This window comes from Drosophila yakuba, chromosome X (genome assembly GCF_016746365.2).
Source record: "Drosophila yakuba strain Tai18E2 chromosome X, Prin_Dyak_Tai18E2_2.1, whole genome shotgun sequence".
NCBI lineage: Eukaryota > Metazoa > Arthropoda > Insecta > Diptera > Drosophilidae > Drosophila > Drosophila yakuba.
The window spans coordinates 2,726,173-2,751,527 of NC_052526.2; the positions used below are offsets into that span (position 1 = coordinate 2,726,173).

The window sequence follows — 25,355 nt, forward strand, 5'->3', positions numbered from 1 at the left end:
GTTGAAAATGTCCATCTCTAGATTGGATTGTGCAAAAATAAACAGAACGCAACTTGTTTTTGTGCTCGGCAAATTGTTCTGCAGTTTACTTAATTATTTATTTTTTAAATACGATACACCTTGTGGAAAGCTTAGCCCACCAAAGCTTACCAATGAGTAAGTACACTGCACTTAGTAGCTCACAACAGACCCCCTCAATCTTGGCTAGATCACCAACCATGAACTCTTCGATTTTGTATTTATTTAAAAATGTTAAATTACAAAAAAAATGTATCACAATTAGAATTATTTTCGTTTCTTCCTTTTGTCGCTGTTGCTGTTGTTCTTGTCGTGCCTTTTTTTTTAGTAGAAAAGTGAAAAGTTGAATGAATATTACATTGGATCGTGTGCGCCGCGCCGGAAGCTCTAGAACTTGGAGTCATTGTTTCGGTGGACATGGCGTCGCTTGCCTGAAAATGATTCAGATTAGCGTATTGTATGTGCACATCCTTATCCCTGGGACATCCCAGGATCAGCGTTGCACTTACGACCGTTGCAGTGGCGCCCATAGAACCCCGGATGGCACTTGCAGTGCTTGTGGGAGCCGCAGGTGCCGTTGCGACACTTGCAAATGGAGCGCTGCTTGCGCCCGATCTCGCAGTGATCGCCTCGTAGTCCGTTGGGACAGCGGCACAGATTGTTGCCGATGCAGCGGCCCTCGTTCTTGCAGGGTATCACACACTTGGCTGTGAAGAAAATGGGTGGAGAACGTTCAGAGGATCGCCTTGACGAGCAGGACCTTTGATACTCACAGTACTCGCAATGCAGGCCGTAGTAACCCTTGGAGCACTGGCACTTGTCCTTCTGTATGCACTTGCCGCCATTCAAACACTTGTCTTTGCAAATACCTGTTGATTAGTAGGATTTAATTAGTTGCGCTTCTCAACCACATTCAATTCTTATATAATGCCCAGTTATCTTGCCCTGAGTGTGCTAATCATAGCGTTCCCTCCTCTCCTTCGCAGATGGAATGCTGAGAAGAGTCCTTAGCCGGCCCGAGCCACGCCTGCTCTCCATGCGCTGCCAGAGCTCAGCAACTGGAGGAGCATCAGCCGGCACCGCGGAAGAAGGCAGCCCTGACACCACCTCGCTGCGTCCACGACCAAATGCGCTCACAGATGAGATAATACGCGTTGATCATGCCGGCGAATTGGGAGCAGATCGCATTTACGCCGGGCAAATGGCCATTCTGGGCAACGGACCGCTGGGCAAGACCATCGGACACATGTGGGAACAGGAGAAGGAGCACCGTAAACAGTTCGAACAGCTCATCCAGCAGCACCGCGTGCGTCCAACGATTATGACGCCGATTTGGAACGTGGCCGGATTTGTGCTAGGTGCCGGAACCGCTCTCATGGGCGAAAAGGCAGCCATGGCTTGCACGGTGGCAGTGGAGACGGTGATCGTTGAGCACTACAACGACCAGCTGCGCCAGATAATGGAGGCACCGAACCCGGATAAGGTAAGTACTGATTGCAATCACCAAAGAACGGACCAACTAACAACGTTTTATGGTTTTTTAGGAGCTGTTGGCCACCATCACCAAGTTCCGGGACGAGGAACAGGAGCACCACGACACGGGCATTGATCACGGGGCCGAGCAAGCGCCCTTTTACCAGGCCATGACCGAGGTAATCAAGTTCGGCTGCAAGACGGCTATTGCCATCTCGAAGAAGATCTAGGCTGGAACAGTTGGGCCCCCCCTGTATATACCAAAACCAAATTATCTGTTTCGCTACCGTGTTAAGCATTAAAGATAGAGCTAAATGTCCGGAACAGACGCGTCTACTCACCACCTTCGCACTGCGTGCCTTGGTAGCCCTCCGGACAGGTGCAAACTGACGGCGCGGTGCAGTTGCCGCCATTGAGGCACTGCGGAAAACAGAAGGCCGTCTCGCAGTATTGGCCCGTGTAGCCCACGTTGCACTTGCAGATGTGGTGCTCGTTGCAGTAGCCGTTCTTGCCGCACTTCAAGCTGCATTCTGGATCGGGAGCTTAAGTTTTTTTAGTTTAGTTCAATCGTTCGCAGGTCACGAGGCATTAACACTCATTTAACACTCAGTCACATTTGACTTACACTAAACGGAGCACATCGGAAGCACAAAGAGGGGCAGGTTGGAGTGGACAGTGGATACATAGATCGAGAGATAGATACAAAAGCGGTTGGCTTGGGAGCGAGGGTAGATCGAATCGAATTTTTATTGGGGCTATCAACCCGTAATTTACTATCGAGAAAGAGATTGAAGAACTTTAGAACTCAAGAATGAATGTACTTTGAGAAGAAACTATTGCTGAATTTATCACATATATTAAAAAAAGTAATATGTGGCTATAATTTAAGATGTCATTAAGTAGTTACTTTTGCCAGAGATTCTCTTTGATAGCCCTAGTAATTTGGTGCCGTGGAAAAAGTGAAGAGCTGGGTGCGGAGGTATCGTGAAAAGCGACTACATGGGGGCAATGGAATGGAATCGATAGGGAGTCGGGTGGGCGTGGATGTCATGCTAGGATCGCACATGGATGGCTGATGGGAGGAGTGTGCACAATATGTATGTATATGCTAAATTACAATTACTATCGACTAGATAAAAGCATTGCTTAATATTTCATATACACTACCTTGCAAAGTTGTTAGTGAAGTAGGGTTGGAAGCGTCTATATCATACACACCTCTGTGGGCGCATTCCTTTTTGAAGTTGAGGCGAATGGGTGTGCCCGAGAGCGGCTTGTTGTGGCGCGTCTGGATCTTGAGGCCGACGTTGAAGGACGCGGTGCCGGAGCTGTTGCCGGTGCAGGGCAGGAATATGCTAAAATCTGGCTTGGAATGAGGCTAGTTGCCGGACACTGATAATCTCTGCCGCACTACTTACTCTTCTGCTCCTGCGGAATGCGTCCGCTCTTGCGAATGGACAGCGTTGGCGCCTTTAAAATGCTTTCGTCCATGGTCTGCAGGCGGTCGAAGTCGTAGAAGTACTTGCGACGGCCCGACTTCCATGTGAAGTTAACGTAGTTCACCTCCGAGGGAATGACCAGGAAGTTGTACAGCGTGGTGTCCCTCAGATCGTTGGTCACCCGGCTGTTGTGTATAGCGTACAGGCGTTCCGAGTAGCCCTGTGGAAAGTAGAGCGCTGTGGAGGAGCAGGAATGGGTCAATGTCCAGGTACGTCTACAATCTACTAACTTTATTTAAGCAGATTTGCATATTTGCTAAAAACGAGGTTAGGCATTATTCACCAACCTGTAAGCATTTTGAGCTGCTGCTCGTTGATCCACAACGAGATGCCGCTCTCCTCGTTGCGATTGTGCCGGCTTCCACCACCTCCTCCGTTTCCGACGCCACCTCCTCCTCCACCGCCACCACCCTGCTGTTTCTTTCGTTGGCCTCGACGCGGCTGGTGGCCATGGCCAACGAAGCTGGCGTCCTGGTCCGCAAAGTTGTCCAGGCCATCGCTGGTGCTGCTGTGGCCCTCCTCTGAGCTGGCCGAGTCCGCTCTTCTGTTATTGTTATTGTTATTCCGATTGTGGTGCTGGCGACACTCGAGCTGGTTGATGCAGAGGAGCGTGTGCACGATCAGCACCAGATATAACCACTTGACCAGGCAGCCGATACCCTGATGTGTCATAGTTTCCCCAGCTGCCAAAGCAAACCGAAACGGAGATTGAGATTGAAATTAAAAATAAACGTTGCCCGTGCATTATGGCCTGGTCAGGCCATACTCCCCAACTCACACTCACACGTACACCCAATCCCCTCCAGACATCGGATATCTGATTGCTTATTGCCGATCACTGATTGCCAATCCCACACCCATGCAGTTTGTTTATCTTTTGCCATATTTGCAGACCCGCGATCTATTTGCGATTCGGTTTCACTGCTCTGGACGCGGGCATTTTCTAGTCGCTGGAGGGGATTGAGAATAGTCTGTGTGCTGGCACTTTAGATTTCCAAGAAAAGTGCTTATATATATTTCGGCTTTTTAGTGTCCAACTAACTAAAAATTAAATTAAACTCTACAGTCAGAAATAAATTATGAAACATAACCGAAGAGCAAAGTTGCCAACCAGCAATTGAAGTGTCCCCATTCCGCTGCACCCCCCAACTCTTTCAGCTTGGCCAGATTGAAGCGCTAAGGGGCAGTCGCTTAAAACGATGCAGAAGTGGAGGAAGAGCAGGTACAAAGTCGTTAGCACTTTGCCCGGTGTGAAGTTACCCAAGTCAACGAGGGCCATCTCCAGCTCCAGCTTCAGCTCCAGCCAGCCTTGTTACACGACAGACCGGACAGCCAGAAGCCAGACGTTTAACACGGCCAACAAGTGAACGGCCAAAAGTGTTCCAGTGATGCCTCTTTGACCTTTTTTTATTTGGACACTCTGGACAAGGAAAATACAAACTCTTATTCAAACTCAGTATTCAGTATGTGCACGAATATCTACTGAATTCACTAAACTCACTGAAGAATTCGCGTGTTTCGGAGCCTAGCTTCAAAGTGCCTTCATCTGAGAGCAAATCGACTGAGGTGTGTGAAACAGGTCCCAGTCTTGAGATTTCACATTAAGGTTTCAATTTGGTTTCCGCTAAAAAAGAAAAAGAGCTCTTCTGGTGGCTCTAAAGAGACTCGCAGCACTACAGACTGGTCAAGCGATCGATCGAGCGCTGTCTGTCCATGTCCAGTCCATCACGTATGAATGGGTTGATTCGAGATCAGGGGACAGGGCAAACGACGATGATGGGCAAGAAAACAAGTTAAGTTGTCTTAATAAGATCAAACATGGCGATTATGAGGAATTACTTGGAGATAATGACATCGGCCAGCGTCAGCCAGCAAAAGGCTCTGGCTCTCGAAGATTCAGTTTTAAAATCGGGCAGCAGCCGAAATCCAACTGCAACTCATCTGCAAAACGGCCTGGGAAATGAATTCGTTAAGTGAACTAATTGCTTCCCTGGATTCCCACGTACATGCATAAATATAGATGTATATATATCCGATTCGTAATTGAATCAGTGGTTAAAAATTCGTTGGCGGAAGTACTGCAGCATATTACAACGCAATATGAATATAGAACATAAACGGGAACGTCATATGGCATCAGAGATTGGAATTGAAATCGGGATGGTGTATCTCGGGATCTGGGATCTCGGGATCGGGACCGAGCCAGACCTCGATTTCCTATAAATACGGCGTCCACGCTTTGTTTTGAAATTATTTTTATTTTGTGCTAATTAATGGTCGGCCGATAAGGAAGCACATGATGGCGATAGCCGGCTCCGGCGCATAGATAATCCCATGGTCAATCTAAGTCCGAATCGGAATTGGAATTTCCAGCTAAGGCGCGCTCGCAGGGTGAGGAAAGCTTAGTCAGCGTGTAATCAATATGGCTAAACCTGACTTGAAGGTTTTCACAAAGGTGTAAAGTGTATAAATATCCAAATAGGTATTAACTTAACCTTTTGACACTTATGGTTACTCGGAGCAGTTAGCAAGTTTGCTAAATACATATTGCAAATCAACTACTGCTGCACTACTGAAGAATTCGCGTTTCTACTTCTCCTTCAAGTACTGTGTGAGGATCAGGTGCAGCCTGGGAATAAGAGGTGAGGATTGGCCGTTGTTATCAGGGCGATGGAATGAAGATGAGGCCATGCATTGTTAGTGCTGTCGTCAACGATATAATTGCTTCAGCTGGAGAGAAAAAAGGGACAGATTAACATTTTAGCGTGAAAGAAGCGAGAGGAGGAGGAGGTGGATGGTAGGATGGAGTAGCAGTAGCAATCAAAGTAGGAACAGCAGCTTCAGCAGCAGCAGCAGCAGCAGCAACAACAATTTGTTAGCTCTTTACGATTATTGCCTTTCTCACACCTTATTACCAAGAAAATAAAGAAGCAGCATCCACACGGGCAACAACAAATACTCGACGATGAGACGTGAAAATACAAATAAAAAAAGAACCCAAACACACACACAAGGTACAACAAAAGGCCACAACGAGAACAAGAAGCTGCCCCTTGGAGTGGAGTGGACTCGACTGGACTGCAGTGGACTGTAGAGTGGACTGGGAGTGGACTGGCAGTGGAGTGGGATGGAACTGAGTCTGGAAAAGGAAGTGGGGGCGGGGGAGAGGCACTGGAAATCGCACACTCACAGCCATTGATGGTGCAAGCGAGAGGCATGTAGTTCATAAACAATCCCAACATAAAAAATGACATACACCGAGAAAAGAATTCCTAGAGATTACAAATTATGCCTACAGTTATCTTAAAAAGAATGCCCCAAAGCCGCGAAAGAATTTAGAATTCTGTGATTATTTTATACAGATATGCAGATAATAATTAAATATGGTGTATGTTTCTCCTTGTGTATAGAAAGAGAGTACAAGCAATTTGTTGACTAAAAAACGACAAAGTCATCGGCTAAAAGGATTTCAAATGAACGAGCAAGCCAAATGAGCAAGGATGAGCGAGGGGAACGCTTGTTTTGGGAGGAGGAGAGTTACTTTCCCGGCTACCGACCGATTTAAATGATGTCCAGTGCTCAACAGCAATAACAACAACAGCACCAAGTGGCACTTGCAGCTCTGTTTGCTTAATGAAACAACAGCGACACACTCACATTCACACTCACACTGGCACACACACACACAAAGTAACACCAAGGGACTGTGTGAAACACCAACAAATACACCTTGGGCAAATAATGCAGACAGGACGGCCACAATCGACTTGGTAAATACTCATCAATTTTTCCAAATTGGCCAATTTTTAGCGTAAGCGTATCTGTAAGATATAAAAGTATCTACCAGATATAAAAGTATCTTACAGATATAGAAGTATATACAAGATAAAAAGTATCTTCAAGATACAGAAGTATCCTGATTCTATGATTCTAAGAATATTATATTCCCCGTGTAGGTCATAACTGTGACACCTGACCTCGAGGGTGCTGGCCTATTCGTGCTTCGCTAGACTGGCGCAGCCCATTAATCCTGGATGCTACTCCTACTGATGATAACGATCACCAATTGAGTGGCAAAAGAGAGTGGGAGGAGGAGGAGGAGGAGGAGGAGTAGAAGGAGGAGAGCCAGACAACAGGCGGATAACAACGCCTGTCTCCAAGTGGACTCAAGTGCCGCAGGAGGTGGAGGTGACTGCGGAGAAGGAGTTGGAGTTGAAGTTCGAGTTGGAGGACGAGGACGAGGACGAGTAGGAGGAGAAGGAGAAGGGGCAGCACAGCGAGACACGCAGGCTGCTGGACGACCGGCAGCATAAGCACCAGCAGCAGAAGCAGAAGCTACTTGAGAGCCGCAGAATTCCGATTCCGATGAGGCGATCGTGTGTCTATATGCATGCTGGAGAGCAGCCGCTCAGCCACTCCATTCCACTCCACTCCATTACCAGTTCGCAGATCGCCGCATCCAGCAAACAGCATACAGCTCCAAGGAGCTGGCAATCAAATGGCCAACGTTGGACAATGACTTTCACGCCTTTCGAGCGCGCCAAAACGAACATGTCAAGTACAGCCGACCAGCAGGTATCCCAGATACCCTACCAACGTAGGTAGCTTTGGTGGTTTGATTATAGTTTTTCTGACAAGTAATCTTTTCACTATCGTACAAAAAAAATGACTTTATTGATTTCTTGGAGAAGTTAGGATCAAGACAATGTTATCTTTGATAATTTAGCTTATCTGTTTTGCACTATTCAACACCACATTATTTTATATCTGTGCACTTTTCACAAAAATGCTCCCCGATTTCAATTTCCGTTGCGGTCGATCAGCACTTAAGCCTTCAATCTGGACATCAACTCTCGATCTTTCGATCCAGGAGCTGGAAAGCACAGGGGAAGTATTCGTTTACTTTGGACAGACCATCGCCCCATTGATATGGTACAAAAATATGCAAGTACTTTCGCACTTTAGCGGTTTGTTTAGTTCTTATCATTGCGCTGTGCGAGATTAACTCTGCATGTCTGGCAATGTTTTCACAACAATCACATCAACTTAAGATCACAGGTTAGTTTTCAATTTTGAAATTTTTTTGCACACTTTACGTACTCGTTGGCTGTCGCCGGGCTTAAAAAACAAAAAATGCCGTCGGTACGTTGACAAAATGTATGAGGCGGAAAACAAATAAAATTCAGTTTTGGAGCCTTGTAGTTTCCGATTAGTATGAGCCTTAAACTTTTCACGTATTTCGTTGGCTCGAAAGCTCTTTGGATTCAGACTCAAGCGCGAAAAGAGTTCGTTTTTGACACTTTAAAATCCCGCTAAGTTTCGAGGTGCGACCGTCGCACTGCAGCTCCTGAGCTCATCTGAACACTCCAACGAAAACCGGCGGACGTTTAGATCGAATCGCAGTGATGCCCGCTTTTCAGTCGAATCACTGCTAAAAACAAAGAAAGAACAAGAGGCTTAATTGCAAGATTACTCTCTTAATTTAAATCGAATCTCAAATATAAATGAATATCATTAAAATTGGACCAAGTTAGAACCTTATAATAAAATACGATTATTAGAAAATTATTTTAAAAAATGTATGTACCGCACCTCCTAATGCATTCGTTGTACTTTACAAACAAGTTGAACATAGTTTAGTAACAGAAAAATGCTTCTGGGTATTGGTATTGGTACAATAGGACTATAAATCTAATACAGAGAAAAAAAGCCAAATTGGCATCACTGCTACTGTTGCCTCTCTCGAACCTTCAAACAAACAATCTCAATCTGAAGCACATTTTGCGCTCTCTCAAACCGCTTCAAGCCGCAACCTCACACTAAAAAGCATTTAATAAATTAAATCTAAAATTTATATTATTTAATCAAATCATCAAATTGTTCACGAAATATTTTATTTATTATATTTATTTATTTGACATTTTAACTTAAATCCAATTGCAAATACGCTAACCCAATACTTGGAAATAGTTGTAGTAAATATTTGATCACATCCATCCATCACTAACAAATAAACAAATCAAATTAAGGCAATCCACATTAAATAAAAAGTATATTTCTTGTATTAATTACCGATTTTTTACTTGGTCCGCCGGCCGCCAAGCAAATTTTGTCCGGTCGAAACTGCCAACTTTACAAGTTCCAGGCACCAGGGGAACAGAAACAGAAGCAAGCGCCAGCTGGCCGCTCAAATTTAACCAAAACAGCTGATCGCTTTTTCATGATGGCCGCCCCATACGTTTTTCCAGTAGCCATTTGACCAATGGGAAGCTAGCGATGTAGGGGTAACCGTTAGTTTTTCCATGAGCCCGCCCTATACGTCTTTCCAGTCAGCAGTCAACGATCATGTCCGCCTGCCCCCTACGCAAATTTATGTTCGCCTGGTGCTAAGCCACCGAGAATTCACCAAACTCGCACATAATTTCCTACCCGGCATAATTTTTACGAGTCAAATTGGCACTTTTTGGGTCCCGGACACCAGGCGAACAGAATCCGCAGCAAGCAGCAGCTGACAGTTCGAAATCAGTTGAAACAGCTGATCCTTTTCATGATGGCCGCCCTTTTTCATGATGGCTGCCATTTCGATCTCCCCAGCTCCTTCTGACCAATAGGAGAGCAGCGGAACCGTTACTTGGGATCTAAGTGCAGAGCAGTGATGAGCGACCACGTTGTTCTTGTGTTCGTGTCACGATTTTAGCACGATAGGCACGAAAGTCCCTTGCATTACATGGGTGCGTGCCGAAACTAAAAGGCACGCGGGCATCTCTGTCTAAGCGCAAATTTGACTGATCAGCTGATTGTTTTGCACGTGGTAATCTTTCTGCGCGCCTGGTATTTGAGATCGAGAAATGATGCAATACTGTGTTTGCGCTAGGAGAGAGAGAATAATGAATCTGATCCGTTTCCCAGAGGCTGGGCCTACAGGATCTGCAAGAGATTTCCCAGGGCACGTACCGCATTGGCCCTGACCTTGTCGTCGTCGGCACACCACTTCGTGGCCGCCTGGATGAGGCGTTCCAAAAGTTCGGCTCCCCTGATCCTCGGATCCTCATGATCGTCGATGGCGCAACCGCTTAGGAAGGCCAACAAGGCGGTCCTCTGGCCATCCGGGAGTCTGTTGAAGCAAAAGGTTCCCAAGTTGGACAGGGCGTCGCAGAGCGCGCACTTCAAGGAGCACCCGGCGGAATCGTAGGCTTCATAGGTGGCCGGCAGCAGTGTGAGCCAAAAGGACATATGGAGCTCCCAATCTGCCGGTTCCCGCAACAGCCTGTCCAGCTGGTAGCCAACGGAGTTCAAGCAGCGTGCGGCGTACAGCTTCACATAGCGGGATCCCTCAGTCCGGCGGTCAAGATTAACTCGTTGAGCCACAGCTGCCAAAGACGCAACAAGCCATGGTGCCCTCTCCCTCGCACGCCAGCGACTAGCTGCTGCAGACGATCCGCCGCCACGCCCACAGTGACGCCGATGTTGTGGTCCAGTTTCCGGACGAGCTGCAAGTGCGCCTGACGCTCCGCCTCGTCCTGATCCGCTCTATACTCCGCCTCCAGAAGGTCCCGGCGCAGATCCATTTCTATTCTATCGAATGTTTACCTCATGCGATAACGATTACACGATAACTCACTGCACCGATTGTGACCAGGCGGCCTATGTGCTGTCGATGAAAGGCGCCTATAATTAAAAAAATAGAATTACATGTCCGGTACTTGGCCAAGTTACGGCGAAAATGCCGATTGAAAATGTCCGAACTTTTACAATTTTTTTTTCCGATTTTTTGATGAAAAATAATGCGTTTTTTCTTCAATATCATCAAAAATAGTTGCCCAAAAGTGGAATGCCATACCTCGTTGAGTTCGTAACAAAATTCCCTATCGATCCATGTACCTACATTGAAATGCTAATTTGTTCCCATTTTTCGCAAATTTTGATGATGGTACCCCTTATCGAAAATGCGAAAATTTGACAAATTTTTTTTTTTCGAAAATCAATAAAGTAGGGCTAGACATCGTTAGCTATGTTTATTAGCAGCACAAAACAGCTTTTAGCTGTGCGCCCATTTTTGGCCAAGTAATTGCAAAAATCCCATATTTTTAACAACAGTTTTAGTTTTGATGACTGCTGAGAGGCAACGCTTTATTTTCAATTCATAGTCCATATTCCGTGACCCCCCAATAAAAATACGTTTTGCGGATAAAGGAAAAATACATTGATTGTGGTAGCTATTTTCATTCTTCTTATGAATACACACATAACATTTAAATACAAATACATTTACAATTGAAAATTTTCTCTACATATACAAAATATTTTATTTAAAAATAGGTGAAAAAAAAAGAATAAATTGTTGTCCTTAGGTTCGTTAGCTTAGTAAACATAATTTATGCGCCAGCGGCAGCGGAAGCAGCAGCAAAAAGAAGACCGAATTCACTGAACACAAATGAAAAATTAAGTTTTCTTTAAAATGGCTATGGTGATCGGGAATTAAATTCTTCAAGTAAGCAGCCTTTTTTTCTGTTTCCCATTTCTAAATAAGAAGACAATATTTCTCAGACGAGACAGAGTATTGCTCAGTAAAAACAACTTGAGGTCGATTTCATTCAGTTTTAACTCTGCTTCAGATTTCTTCTCATGATTAATATTTTTACACGCAATATCAATAAATTTATTCCTCACAGAATTGAAAGGAGAAGTCAAAGCTTTATTTAGAACTATTATTACATGCCCATAAATATTTTTAATGTTAGTCGTACATTTAAAAGCAAATTGAATTTAGTTAATCTCCCACATGTTCCTCTCCTCTTTTTTTTTGTAACTTTAAAAGTTTCTTCAATTAATTGAGTTGCAAAATGAATTTTTGATTGATTTGATCGATACCGCTTCTGTTTTCTGTTTCGTGCACTCTGAAATCTGATTTTGATTTGGAGTTCAATTTCAATAACTTCTAACGCACACGGGTATTTAATATTGGTTGTTTTGTAGAGAATTGCATATATAACGCGCTTTGTGCTACGGGTTGCTTGGTGTTCTGCTCGTGGATTGCATCGATTTATAGTCCGAGATATCGCTACATATATCGTCGAATATAGGTTGTCGGTTGGCCTCTACGTTCACGTAGCTTGTTTTCAAAATTCGTTGTGTTCTTGTATAAAAAGAGATCTCAAAACAAAAGCGAACATTGCTGATTTTTTGATTTCTCGATTCTCGGTTGTCTCATGGTGGTAAGTAAGTTTGGTGTTCTAGTGCTGGCAAAAGTCCAGGAAAAAGTTGGGGACTCGTAGACAGGGATTCGAATATTGGTGGGGAGTTAGCTGAGGTTGGTTCATTGCCCAACCGTCATAGAGCTTAATAGTTAAACTACAGATCGGCTCGTTATTTGTACGCGGCTACGTGTATCCGTATCTGAATCGCTACATCTTAAATAAGTATATGTATTTCCGATCCGGCATCGGCTGGTAATTATAGCTAGATATCTTGTATAATTGTATATATAGACAGAGAATAGCGAACATTATTGCTCAGACCCATTAGAATAGTTGTCGGCTGCTCCTGACGATGCTCCTCCCAGACGTGGCAACCGTTTGCACTGTTTTATTAATATGGTGTATATATTTCATAATATATAATATTGGTGTTTTGCTGTTGCTGCTTGAAGACTAATAGTTAACGGGGCGGCGCCCACGTGGCTTTATCTTCTCAGATATCTGCCACATCTCCTCCTCGCCCATAAAGTCCTTGAAGTTATCAAAGAAGCGTATAATGCGCTCGTTGCGTCGAAATGGATAGGCACTACGTCAGAAATTAAAGTTAGTTCGTGATCAATGGAAAAAGTGATTGGAATTGAAATAAATTACCATTTCTTAAAACGTTTCATGTTGTCAATTATGTTGTACTGCTGCCAGCGCTTAGAGAAGTTAATAACGCCCTTGGACAGGTAGTCCTGGTTGCCCACATGCACAAACGTTAGATCCTGCAGAATTAGGCCGCTGAAACAAACAAATTGGTTAGCTTTGGGTTTTGGGTTTTCAAAGAACATCAGATCATCATTCTTACATGTAGGGTATGCAGGGCGGATTAGTTTCGGCCAGCGCCTGTCGATAGGCGCGAAAACTGGAGCTGGAATCGATGAGGGCGCAGAAGGATCGCACCTCCTCGGTGATGCCCTTTTGCCACTCCAATCTGCAGGACAAATAAATCGTATAACAATAGCTTTAAGAGGCCGAAGCAGGACCTACCTTCTAATGGGGCCCGAATCGAGGGCCGACAACAGCGCCAGATACGAGTTGTAGTTGTTCATCTTGCGTAGATGCTTCATGATTTTGATGAACTTGTTCACATGCTTCTCCCGCTCCTTGGCATCCTGCAGTCGCAGGATTTTGGAGCGCGCCCAGTAGGACATCTTGTTGAAGTGCTCGGTGAATTTGTTAAGGTTGGGCGACTTCTCCTCGCACTGATCTTTGGCAAATAGTAATACTTCGGGTATCTCGATCTTCGTGAACAGCTCCGCGTCCAACAGCGTCATCTGTTCTGCAATCTCCAGCGATTTGAGGTCCAGCAGGCTAGGCTGGTTTCCTCCACCACCTGCACTGCATCCACCACTGCCGGCGATTCCCGTTCCGGGGCCACCACCGGCTCCGCCCAACTCACCGACAAAGCCATACACCTTGGGCTCCTTGTACAGCGTCACCTTTTCCACGAACTTGTTGCGCAGCAACTTGGCCAAGTACAATTGACCAGAGCATACCAACTGATAGACGAACTCCACCAGCAGGCTCAACAGTTGGCTGGTAAGATCCGTCGACCTGCATGGTGAACACAATGATAAGCAGGTATGTAGATTTATGTGCCACCTAGTTGCTTCAAAGATAAGTTATTCAAATTGCGGTTAGGAAACTCACGTTAGATCGTTGACAACTCGGACCAGCAGCGCAAAGGTCTCCTTGGCGGCCTTCTGCTTGTTGTCCTGCACTTGACAGAAGAAGTATGTGTAGCGATGGGTCAGCTTCTCGATCACGTCGATCGGCTGGATGAAGGTGCGAAAGGTGGTGATGAAGGCCTCGCAGAACGCTGCACGAATGGAATGGAAATTGACAGAGACAACAGAGGAGTTGGGTAAATGACCATGCGAATGAGATTTGGTATGTTTGTGCTGCTTCTGCTTGCGCTGCGAATGCCTACCATTATCGGCGACCTTCTGCACACGGCTGGCGTGCACTATGAGGGCGTCGATGTAGCCGCCTTTCACCTCGGGCCCGTCCTCCTCTCTCTTCTTGAGTATCAGGTACCGTGTGATGTTGACCTCTTCCAGCATGTTGATCAGCATATCCGCTCGCTCCGCCTCCGCCTCGCCCTCCGCTTCATCGTCGGCGTTCTCTGGCTTACCCGCCTCGTGCACAGCGACCAGTGGACGGGACTCCGCCGTTGGCTCCTCCTGCTCCTCAAGCACTTGCGGCGTGGTTATCGGCTGGTCGGCATTGCTCGCGTCCTCGCTCATCTTCATCTCACTGGGCAGCTGATGCGAGTGACAGTAGAACGTCCGTACATCATCGACCGCGCTCACATTCTCATTGCTGTCCAGCACGGGCGAGCGGGGCTCCGGCATCGCGTCGTCGCTGCCCACTGCATCGTTCAGCTCCTCGCATACGGTGGCCATGCGACTGTCCGGCCTGCCCGTCGACCCATTCTCACCCAGTGCCGGCTTCGGACTCGGCGGCGGCGTGGACACAATGATGGGCTGCAGCGTGGGTGATGCCACCATGCTTGTCGCCTTGCGCTGCTTGTAGTTCTTTGGCGGCAGGGCAGGCGGTATCTCGAGCTCCGGCGACAGCTCCTTGCTCATGGGCATGATGCTGCGAAGGTAGCAACAAAATGAGGTTAGTACGTATTACGGCGAAGTGGCTGCTAGATACAACTTTACTCACTTCATGGTCTGGCTGTGCGAGATGTTGCGACTTATGTTGCAGGCATGCATCGTGTGACGGTGCTGCTCAATGGATCGCGTAGAAGCCGAGCAGATTTCCATGTACGCCAGAACTGTGTGCGGTAGTTAAGGGAAAATCGTTAGCAGCATTCACTACAGTGGCAGCGGACAGTAACCAAAACTAAGCCGATCGATCGATCCTTGGACCCCCCATCCCGAAGGTCTTTGTCTGTTCGCCAGATCTACAGGAATCGCAACATACAACACAGCACAACGAGTAACAGAGGACTGGATAGTAAGTAACACAGAGCAGGACATTGAGCGGGTGGGTGGTTTCGGGTCGTTGGACTGGAGGAACTAGCTCTGGACGGACACAGTGGGTTAGGCGGAGCGAAATGGAAGCCAGAGAACTGTAACTTAGCCTAGTACTAGAAACGGAAACTGCAAACAGGTGGCTGCTCGGGCGCCAAGTCAAAGCGCCACCAAAGCGGCGCAGCAGCAAAGTTAACAGCAGAGCAAATAGCCTAAAGCCTATAGCGAACTCGAAATGCTCTTTCTATCATGGGTTTTAGGTCTCCATTAAATGGATAGCAATATAATAGGTCCAAGCTATTCACCTTATGAAGTTTTATAAATACGGAAAAGGCATAGGCAAACATGGAATATTCCCATTTTGTTGGGCCAAGGAAATCACTGCCCAATGGTGAAATAAAGCAAAACTTTACCGAACGGAGTGTCATTCAATGCGGAGGGAAGAAAAGAGCATTGCGAGCTTTCCAAGGGCGCCGCAAAAAGTTTGTTTCGTGGGTGATTTTGTATTGTTTCGTTTTTGTTTGGCATTTGGCAGCAAAAGTTGGCTTAGTGTTTTTGTTTCGTGTTGGTCCTCTAGTAACACACACAGACTTACCCGAAAAGGCCACACTTTGAAACACTAGATGTTGGTTGGAACGATAATTTAGATGGGTTAGACTCTTGCGTACAACAATTTGGCAAACTTTCTTGTCGCCAGCATTTCTAAGGGGTTTGCGATAATGCGGGTATGTGCTATAAATAAAATGGTCTTAAAGAAACAAACAAATCTCGAAAAACGGACTGCTCTGCCTGGCTACCCATACAAGGTGTTGACTGACTAACTGATTGGCTGACTGATTGGCTGGTTGACTGATTGACTGATTGAATAACTAATTGGAGGTCTGATTGTTGTGGTGTTTCTGTTTCGTCTGATTTTGTTTGGGTTTTAGCGATGGAGTAACCTATTAAATGGATCTGATGGGATGGATTCCGCAACAGGAGGACGGTGATAAAGGAAACCCCTGATATGCGCTCAACAAACACCCATTAACTTACCGCTCGGCCTGGCCTGGGCGGTTCCAAAAATGACAATAAAATTATATAAAAGTAATGTACATAATATACATAATATACACAACAAAAAACACACACACGGTACGAGAGGCAGAACCAAACCAAATCGAAAAACGGGGGGGAAAAAAAATAAAAAAGAAAAATAGGGAGAATCGATGTAAATAAAGTGTGCATCGTGGGCAAACCGACTTACTGTGCTTCTTCTTCATGGGCAGCGGCGGTGGCTCCTGGTCCAAGTGGCGCTGATCGAACGCACTGCAGCTGCCACTCCCCGCCAGCTGGAGGCGGGGTCCCTCGATCAGGCTGTGGTGCTTGGAGTGCCACTGCTGCAGCTGCCCGGCGGACGCGGTGTGCGGATGGTGATTGAGGTGATGGAGCGGCGACAGTTGGCGCAGCTCGGCCACCTCTGACTGGCTGCTCCGGTGGCTGGCCCAGCCGGAGGAGGACAGCGCGTCGTCCAGCTCATCGCCAACAACGGGCGACTCGTGGCGGGTTAGGCTGCTCCGTTGGGTGCTCTTTGGCGGCAGGGCGGGCGCCAGTTCGGCCGGCGTCGTCGTCTGCTGCTGTTGCTGCTGCTGCTCCAATTCGCTGCTGCTGCTCCCATAGCCGGTGGTGGTGCTGCTGCTGGTGGTTGTGGTGGTGCAGCTACTACTGCTCGAAGATATATGACGCTGGCTGTGCGACACCGACTGGCTAATCTGCTGGTACTCGCTGCTGCTGCCGACCGCCGTCGACTCACTGATGCTAAACGCAATCTCCGAATTGCTGCTGGACGACTTCGTGGAGGACTGGATGCTGTAGTCCGTCGTCTGTGTGGAAGTGCGAAACTCGCGCATCGACACGAAACCTGCCGATGGAAGGAGAGCGTTAGAAATAGTCCGAAAGTGCAGACCTCGTTGTGGGTAATTGGAAGCCAAAACCAAGCGATAATTAAATAATAAGCCGAAGGAAAGCCGTGGAAAGGATCAGGTGGAAGGCGGGAGGATAAAGCCAACTTTTTACAGCATCTATTGATGAGTCTGGACAAACATAGATACAAAATGCCTAACGATGAATTGGGAGGGGATTCATTGGCCGTGCATTGGCCGTGCAACAGATACAAAATAATAAGCGGGATTTTAAGTACGATGATAGATGTTCTGGGTACCCGATTCGTTTGAGTGGCGATTGCTGTTAGTTTCCCCGCCACCAGTCGCTGCAGCAGCTGCACCTTCGGCTGCTCCTCCAGTTCCGCCAACAACACCACCACCAACACCACCAGTCGCAAGTGGTGTCTGCATTTTGTCCTCGACTGCGGCGCCTGCGTAACCGGTGGATTCTGTACGGAATTCGTTGATTGGGGGGGCCACCACTTGAGTTGAGCAAAGTGAGGGAAGTGGCGAAGCCTTGCGGCAATACTCACTGTAGCTGACCATCTTGTCCATGTCCTCGTCCATCATCGTTGGCATCTTCGAGAGCGACCTCAGCTGCTGCTGCTGTTGCTGTTGGTGGTCCTCCTCCTCGCGTGAGTGATTCAACGCCGAGTCAAAGGAGCACTGACTATTCTCATCCGGTGACCGCGACCGCACAGATAGGCTGTGGAAGATGCACCAATTAGTGATTTCTAATAGATCCCTAGTCTGCAAGTCACTTACCGATCCACGCCATAGTTCAGCAGCGAGATGTTGGAACTGCAGTCCAGGTCCAAGTTCAGGCTGATATTATGGGGCTGGGCGTAGGAGGCGGATGTCAACGATGAGCAGCCGACCACCGCAGCGCCAGCAGGTGCGCCCGGCTGGCTGCGTCTCTTGGGTGGCAACGGCGGCGGATTACTGGCCCTATTGGGTAGCGGTGGCTTTGGCGGTGGACTCGTGTCGCGCAGGATGCTTTCGGTGCTGTGCGAGCCGCGCATGGGATTCACATTGTGCTGCTCCAGTATGTCGCGTTCCTTGGGCGTGAGTGCAATGTCCGGCAACGAAGTTCGCTGGGCAGCTGATTCGGCGGCTGAAACGCGCATGATGCCAGTGCCGGGAACACTCACTCCCGGCGAGGCGGTGACCGCACCCATGATCTCCGCCGCCGCTCCAATGCCGCCCAAACCAGATCCACCATAGCGAAAGGCGCACTGATCCTGCTCCTTCAGTTTGCCCTGCGCCAGCGTAACGAGATTCTGTGCATGAAAATGTAGAATTGTGGAATCATTATCGTTAGAAAACGTACCGTGTGTATAAGGAAAGTTAGCAAGACTCACCCGCACAGCATCCTCCAGAAGATCAATGACCTCTCGCACATTCTCGTTGCTCAGGGAGGCGCACTCGCCGCTGTCCTCGGAGAGCATCACCTCGTCGCAGAGCTTGATGAGCTTGCCCAGGCTCTGGTAAACCTGCTGTGTGGCGCAGCTCATGATGGCACTGTTTTCATTCAGGGTGTACGTTTGGATCACTGCGGCAGCAAAGCAAAAGGATCATTTAGGATACAAGCCGAGGAAGTCGAGGAGTGGATACTTACCGGAATACATGCTGGCTATGGTTTCCAGAATGACCGTTCCGTTTCCGGGCAACACCTCCAGCTTCTTCTTTAGTATGACATCCCGGAAATGCTTGAGCGCGTTCGAGATGTCCTTGACGTGCGTCTCCAGAGTTTGGGTGGATCGCTGCACCTCCTCGGTGGTGGGCGGTGCCTTGGAGCCGTGCTTGGTCCGCGGACTGTGCGGCGAATGGGAGCGACCCAGTGTATTGTTGGTGGTGCGCATCAGGGAAATCTTCTCGATGAGGTCGTCCTTAAAGGAGCGCGCTCGGCGTGCTAGCTTGGTGCCCTTCAGACTGTTCTTGTGGCCCGAGGATCCGGCACTGGGTGGTGCCGGTGGCACTCCACTTCCACCACCTGCTCCACCTGCTCCTCCCACCCGACTAGATCCTGCGGGCGTGCCCTGCAGCTGCTGGTGCTGCGTGTGATGGTGGTGCGTGGGTGGTGGCGGAGTGCAGGCGGTGGAGTAGCTGCCGCTGTTGATGCTGTTGTTGCTGCTGCTGCTGCAGCCGCCACCGCCCACTCCGATGCCACTGGAACAGGCGCCGGGCGTGGATGGAGAACTGATGCTGCCGTCTGCAAGAGAAGGTATTTCGAGCACTTTATTAATTCATAGGCATTACATATCAATATATTTTTGAATGGTAGCAAAAATACGAGTTTCATAGGATTCTACAATATGTATGTTTATAGCATGGGATTTGTCTTTCCTGTTCGAGCAGCATTCTTGAATGCCAATTTGAAAATCAAAAGTTGCCCCATTTGAAACCACAATCTTTTGCAATATATGGCAATGTAGGTTTCGTTTCGTACTTTTCATCATTTGGTTAAGTAAGACGAATATTTTAAGGTCATTCTACACTGGCTAAGCTAGCTGCAAAATTGAAAATCTTTCAGAGTTAGCCAAAGATCTTGAAAGATGTTTCATTGCCCCTTTACAACGATTAAATATATATATATACCCTTCTCATTCGAATCTTGAAACGTGTATACTTAAAAGTGGAATAATTACAGCTGAAATGAGCATATGTAATACAAATTCCTAGCATTCCCATTTCGGAATCGTTCATGCGAGCACAATCATTTTCATTTCGGAACTTTTTAAAGAGCCAAAAACCGAGAAACCGATGAGCACCACCCACCAAGCGAAAAGCCCGGCGAGTAGCTTTCACTTACGGCACACCGCATTCTTGAGCGGCACAGGTGTGTCCATCTCCATATCGAACTCCCTATCCACGGTCACATCCACATCCACATCGGCATCCACATCCATCTGCAGTGGAATCGCTGGCGTTGATAGCGCCAATCGTGCCAGCTTTTTGTATTTGCGACGTCTGTGGAATTTGATGCTATGCAACGTGTTACCGGTGGCACTGATGCTGTTGCAGGTGCTGCTGCTGCAGTTGCCATTGCTACTTGGGCTATGATTGTTGTTGGAGTCGCATGGCGACCACGACTGCCGCTGCGTCTTCCAAAGACGGTGGTGATTGTGATGGTGATGATTATGATGATGATGATGGAGTCGGTGCTGATCATCATCATCGTGGCTGGCACTGCTGGGATACGGATTCCGATTCGGTTTCGGACTTGGACTCGGATGCGGTGGCAATTGCTTGACCGTGTACGAATAGAAATGCCAGCGGTCGGCCAGCGCACAGTCGCTCAAAAAAGATTCATCAAACTGCGGCATAATGTTGCATAATGGCAGCGGCAGCAACAGCAACACGCATAACAACAATTTGTTGTGGCTTAAATATGCCTGGCCAAAACACACACACGTTGGCCCAACTGATTTCTCCAAATAGCGATAAGCGATAGCAGCAACATTGGTTTGTATAAGATTGTTGTTTCAAGCGATTGGCCGTCGATTCGATTACAACATCAATTCATTTTTCTGTTTCGGCATGTTTTAATGTTTTACATTGATTATTTCACTTTCAGTTTGCAGTTGTATTTTCGAAAAAGTTTTGACCACTGATAAATGCTATATCCGTTGAGGAAGTAGACTTAAATGCTTTCTGATCATGTTCTTTTGCTTTTGCAAGAACTCCGATAGGCAATTTAAGCGATTACCGATTCTAGCTAACTGAAATATCTGTAATAAGTATCTCAGATTACTTCAATTGGCCGTAGTGATTTCCGTATATTATTTTCTTAAATGTTTAAAGGCTATCAAGCCCTAATTTCCGTTTCTTACTGCTCTGCCCGATTGTGGTACCACTTGTCTTTTGCTTTACGTATAGTTCAAGTGCGATTTCCGCAATTTTCCCAATAGGTTTTCATTCACCACCACACTTCGGCACTTTGGCACTTTTGCATTTTTGAACTTGAAATATCAACAGGCTGATTGGTACAATCGCCGATAAGCGATAAGCACACACTTTGCTGCACTTCCAGGGCAATTTCTTTCACTTTCAAGTGCAATTTTCTGCGCTCGTTTTTCCTTTTGATTTTTCACCACCATCAATCCATACATCCATCTCGTTGTCGCACCGCCCCCGCAGTGGCCAATCTATCTGGTTGGCCTCTGGGTGAGATGTTGATTAAATAAATCACAAATAAAGATGATTATATTTAGATGCTGGCGCTCTGCCGTCGTCAGCTGTCGTCGTAGTCCGTTCGCGTTGCCGTTGCCGTTGTCGTTGTCGTTGTCGACTGGAAAGCGCACTGAACTATGAAAATCCGCAAACGGGCAAAGCAAAAGACGACCGACCGACCAGGCGGCAAAAGCGAGTGTCCGAGTCTTGGAGACCCGCTAACCGGCCAACGGCAATGGCAACACATTAGCAATATAGCCATATAGCCATATAGCAATACCAGCAATACCATCAATAGCAGCAGCAGCATACGAGAGCCGCCGAGGGAAAAAAGAGCCCCAAATGGCACTTGCCCACCTGGCAATCGCCCTCTCACCATCTCTCCTGATCTCTCCTGCTGCTCTCGCCACATCGCTCTTTCTCGCCAAGATTCATCAAACAAATCACACATATTCATTTTCACATCACCGCTAATCCAAATGGGCTACAATAGTATCCATTCAATAGGTCTCGCAAATCGAATTTAAGTATTCAATATATATATATTCTCAACGATTTGATGACTTTGCCACTTTAAGATGACAAGTTCTTTTTACTGTTTTTACTTGCAGGTACACCCACTTTCTCGCTGTGCAGCCCGCGGTTTGCGGCTCTTTCCTTGCGCCCGGGAGGCTGCTCTCCATCCGCAGAGCTCTCCGCCAATTATCAATCAGCTGGCGCACCTTGAATAGAGCCGCAGGGGGTGAGGGGGCGGTAAAGGGGGCCCAGAGACAAGAGGACGCCGGGCGGATTTCTTCAATTTGCAAGTGCCGCTCGTGACTTGCCTTGGAAATGAACTACTAGCTGCTGCGCAAATGGGCGAAAATCGAAGGCGTCGCCAAAAGTGAGTACAGCAAGAAAATAAATATAAAAAATATCTTAAGCATAAGCATGCAAAACAACAAAGCAAGTAACTGAAATGTATATGGAAAGCAGAAACAAAAACAAAACAAAAAACCCCCAAGTGGATCGGGTTAGCGCTAAAAAGAAAGGCCATCATTGTCCCGAGCGGAGAGTTAGGTGCATGGCTATGGGTGGAATCGATACCTTGGGTTAAGGTTAAGGCCAAGCTGAAATCCTGGCCAAAGGCGCAATTTAAATAGAATAAAGCTTGACTGGGTCCAGTGAAAGGTTCGAGTATCAAGGTCATAGTTTGTCGTCGTTAATAGGACTTTAAATTTAATTCCGGATTAAAAACTGATATACAAACTCATGGAATTGCCTTAAAAATATAACTATTTAAAGCTACTAATGTACATAATATAGACTACAGTCATGTATGTATATGTGTTTATCTTAACATGAGTTGTATCAGAATTAGGCTTGGATTCCAAAAAGTCGAAAACATTCTGAAGAAAACCAGAAACAACGAAGCTTATCGTGTATTGTTTTCAATACAACATTCCAGGAACTTGCAATTGCAAAAACATTTCAGATTCTGTTCTGACCTACTGCCCGAAATGGGTTTTGTTTTTTCGGGCATCTTTCGCAGCGCCACCCACTCCAGTGCAAAGTAGCAGCACTAGAAGTAGCAGCAGTCACGTTCACCCAATTAATTTGGCACCGCACAAATGGTAAATGGTAAATGGGAAGGCAGGCAACCAAACCCGATATCACTTGGCGGCGACTGCAATCTCGCCGAGAGTCGAGTGCCACTTTGCATGATTAGGAAATTGGATCAGGCAACGGACCCAGCGAGTTTGGTTTGGTCTGGAGTCGCCGAGCGGGTTGGACGAGTCGCGCGGAGTCGATCAAGAGGTGATTTCGATTCTGGTTCTGGCCAAAAAGAAGACAAAGCCCAAAAAGAAGGCACACACCAAAAGAATTCGAACAGTACAGCTTGGCAATAACGAAACAAACAAGTTTTCTGTTTGACATTTTCAAATATTTATATAGATACACAGATATAAGTTAGGTTCAACATGGTACTTCTTCATAAAATATCAATATCACTAACTTACTTTCAGTGGGTTTTAGATTGAGTTATATGCGATGCCACTTAGCGACGCTTCACTGTACAGCAGCAAACTGGGCTAGGCGGATTCAAAGCAGCTGTCGTCGAATAGAGAAATAAAGGGGTTGGGAGGAGGAGTTGACACCGAATTCGGTAATTGGCACACCCGATGAAGACGACGATGATGAAGATCGCTCATAAAATCAGCGGAGGCATCATCGCAATGCCATTGGCTCGCGTTTATATGCAAAGTCCTCGGGGGACCGCAAACTTGACCAATATTCGCGAGTGTCGCCCCTCAATTTCCCGACCAGTTTCAATGTTGCTGTTATTGTTATTATGCAGTGAAAACAAATATTCAGTGATCAAGATTTGCTAGACTTATGCCTTATGGCATTAAGGGGTCAAGCCAAGCTAATTAACCCGTTCTCAGATCGATTTGAAGATGAAGTTTCAAGTGGAAGACTAACGTGTTTGATGGGATAAAGTTTGGTAGAATATATAGACCGCAGTGCCCCAGAGACACCGCTTTTGCTCAGTGTATCTTCAACCAGTTTGAAGATCGAGATAGGGAGATTGCGATAGAGAGACTGAGAGTAAGCCTATTAGCGGCAGCAGCTAACAAATCGCGAAATGTAAGGCGAAAATAAAGCCAAAACCGCACAAAATGTGAAATGCCGACTGAATGAGCACGGAAAACAACAGCAAATAAATAAAACAAGAGCCGAGGAATTTCTGTTTGCCTTATGGAATGCTATGCTTTCTAACTGCTGCGATCGCGATAGTTCCTGAACATATAAACACACGTAACATATGTCTGTCTATACCCAAATGTTCATACATTTGTACATGTATTTATTAGGCTGCCCTGCACGCACATGGGCGCCCAACAAAATAATTAAAAAACAAAAAAATAACCAACGAAACTCTGCCCCACATTGAGTGGAGCAATCAAAATCGGGTAAATGACATAATCTGTTGGAAAACAAAACAGAAGCAGCAATTTCCATGCAAATTGTCCATTAGGCGCAACAAAAACACAATCTCAAGTAGTCAAATCAACTAAACGATTGAACCTGAAATGTTGTAGGCATTTGCTTACTGTCGCATTAATTAGTGTAGCAATTCAACTATTTAACTGGTCATTAAGGCAATGTTTCACTGAACCAATGAACCTGCATATTCGTTTGACCCAAACAGCACGTGTCAAAATAATAACATATCTACTAATATTGTAGTTATTAGTTCTATTTACCAGCTACAATTGTGAACTTTAACTACTGACGGTCGAAGGCACAGTAAATATTTGTAATCATTTGTTTTCAGCTGAGCACTGTTATCTTGACCGCTGCTGTGGATGCACAGCTAATGCCTGTTAATGCCATGTTAACTTTTCAGCTGTTAATACAGCCGAGCACATGCTAATTTACATATGTACATATATAAAGTGTAGCGAAATGACCAATTTTGGTGATCAAATCGGCTGTGTTTCACAGCACAAAGGCACTCATTTGTGACACACCGCAGTTGTATTTGCAAATGAGCAATTGAATATCTTTAGGATGGCTTTTTAAGCCGCTATTCTGAGTTGTAATAATTGATTTTCCATTTTTTGATTACTTTTTTTGGATGTGAAGCATAACGAGTTTTCCCCCAGTGCATTTGGCAATCAGGTGTGTCTATTAAGGGCTCATGTGGCTTCCATTTCATTTGACAGCCACTGATTTATGCTTGGGCATGGGTCATCAACTGATCACGACTGGTTTTCATGCCGGTAAAATGCATCGTATCAAATGCATAATATCCACACACCTAAACGTGTGGGCGACATGTGGTGCACTGAGAGAAATGGATCACCTTTCTTTTACTGATCACCTTAGTATCTTTAACTGTAACTTGCATATGATGTGGGTGTGGAAACTCCTTTACCATTTGTTCATTGCCCCCATGAAATACAAACATACTACACCCCTCTCCCCCCTGCCCAGGCAACGATGACGTCACTCGCAGGTGCTGTCATCGCAAAAGTATGTGCATTTGTTTTCGCTGTG

The 25,355-nt window shown here is 46.4% G+C and overlaps 3 protein-coding genes and 1 long non-coding RNA gene across 20 annotated transcripts in view; 2 read left to right on the forward strand and 2 right to left on the reverse strand.

Annotated features, from left to right (window-relative positions):
- Positions 1 to 1,815, forward strand: LOC6524074 (5-demethoxyubiquinone hydroxylase, mitochondrial). The gene is made up of 3 exons (XM_002099902.4): positions 1 to 156; positions 1,005 to 1,501; positions 1,563 to 1,815. The coding sequence occupies exons 1-3, from the start codon at positions 153 to 155 to the stop codon at positions 1,719 to 1,721; spliced, it is 660 nt and encodes a 219-aa protein (XP_002099938.2). The 5' UTR covers positions 1 to 152; the 3' UTR covers positions 1,722 to 1,815.
- On the reverse strand, positions 227 to 8,541 carry LOC6524073 (protein shifted). Of its 4 annotated transcripts, none has more exons than XM_015189998.3 (8): positions 8,091 to 8,541; positions 3,278 to 3,673; positions 2,910 to 3,167; positions 2,710 to 2,853; positions 1,833 to 2,021; positions 792 to 887; positions 528 to 725; positions 227 to 449 (listed from the first exon to the last, which is right to left on the reverse strand). In XM_015189998.3, the coding sequence occupies exons 2-8, from the start codon at positions 3,660 to 3,662 to the stop codon at positions 406 to 408; spliced, it is 1,314 nt and encodes a 437-aa protein (XP_015045484.1). In that variant the 5' UTR covers positions 3,663 to 3,673; positions 8,091 to 8,541; the 3' UTR covers positions 227 to 405. The 4 variants fall into 4 exon arrangements, with proteins under 4 accessions (XP_015045484.1, XP_015045485.1, XP_002099937.1 ...); XM_015189999.3 differs by having other exon boundaries at positions 1,833 to 2,033; XM_002099901.4 differs by having other exon boundaries at positions 2,659 to 2,853; positions 8,091 to 8,540.
- Positions 3,680 to 11,834, forward strand: LOC120321604. Its single transcript, XR_005561312.2, has 2 exons — positions 3,680 to 6,760; positions 6,947 to 11,834. It is a non-coding gene; the product is annotated as an uncharacterized LOC120321604 (long non-coding RNA).
- The window catches only part of LOC6524076 (guanine nucleotide-releasing factor 2), a 24,218-nt gene continuing 10,041 nt past the window's right edge, over positions 11,179 to 25,355 (reverse strand). For 2 of the 14 annotated variants that reach the window (XM_039374629.2, XM_039374626.2), the window contains exons 2-14: positions 18,757 to 19,350; positions 18,500 to 18,690; positions 17,904 to 18,418; positions 17,672 to 17,844; positions 17,417 to 17,587; positions 16,463 to 17,116; positions 15,812 to 15,835; positions 14,906 to 15,017; positions 13,883 to 14,833; positions 13,220 to 13,786; positions 13,038 to 13,163; positions 12,839 to 12,970; positions 11,179 to 12,773 (exon numbers count right to left, since the gene is read on the reverse strand). In XM_039374629.2, the coding sequence (XP_039230563.1) occupies positions 12,641 to 12,773; positions 12,839 to 12,970; positions 13,038 to 13,163; positions 13,220 to 13,786; positions 13,883 to 14,833; positions 14,906 to 15,017; positions 15,812 to 15,835; positions 16,463 to 17,116; positions 17,417 to 17,587; positions 17,672 to 17,844; positions 17,904 to 18,418; positions 18,500 to 18,690; positions 18,757 to 19,350 (4,343 nt within the window). In that variant the 3' untranslated portion in view covers positions 11,179 to 12,640. Of the gene's footprint in view, positions 12,774 to 12,838; positions 12,971 to 13,037; positions 13,164 to 13,219; positions 13,787 to 13,882; positions 14,834 to 14,905; positions 15,018 to 15,811; positions 15,965 to 16,462; positions 17,117 to 17,416; positions 17,588 to 17,671; positions 17,845 to 17,903; positions 18,419 to 18,499; positions 18,691 to 18,756; positions 19,351 to 19,950; positions 21,368 to 25,355 lie in introns of those variants that run through there. The other 12 variants (XM_039374619.2, XM_039374617.2, XM_039374615.2 and 9 more) reach the window with 12 other exon arrangements.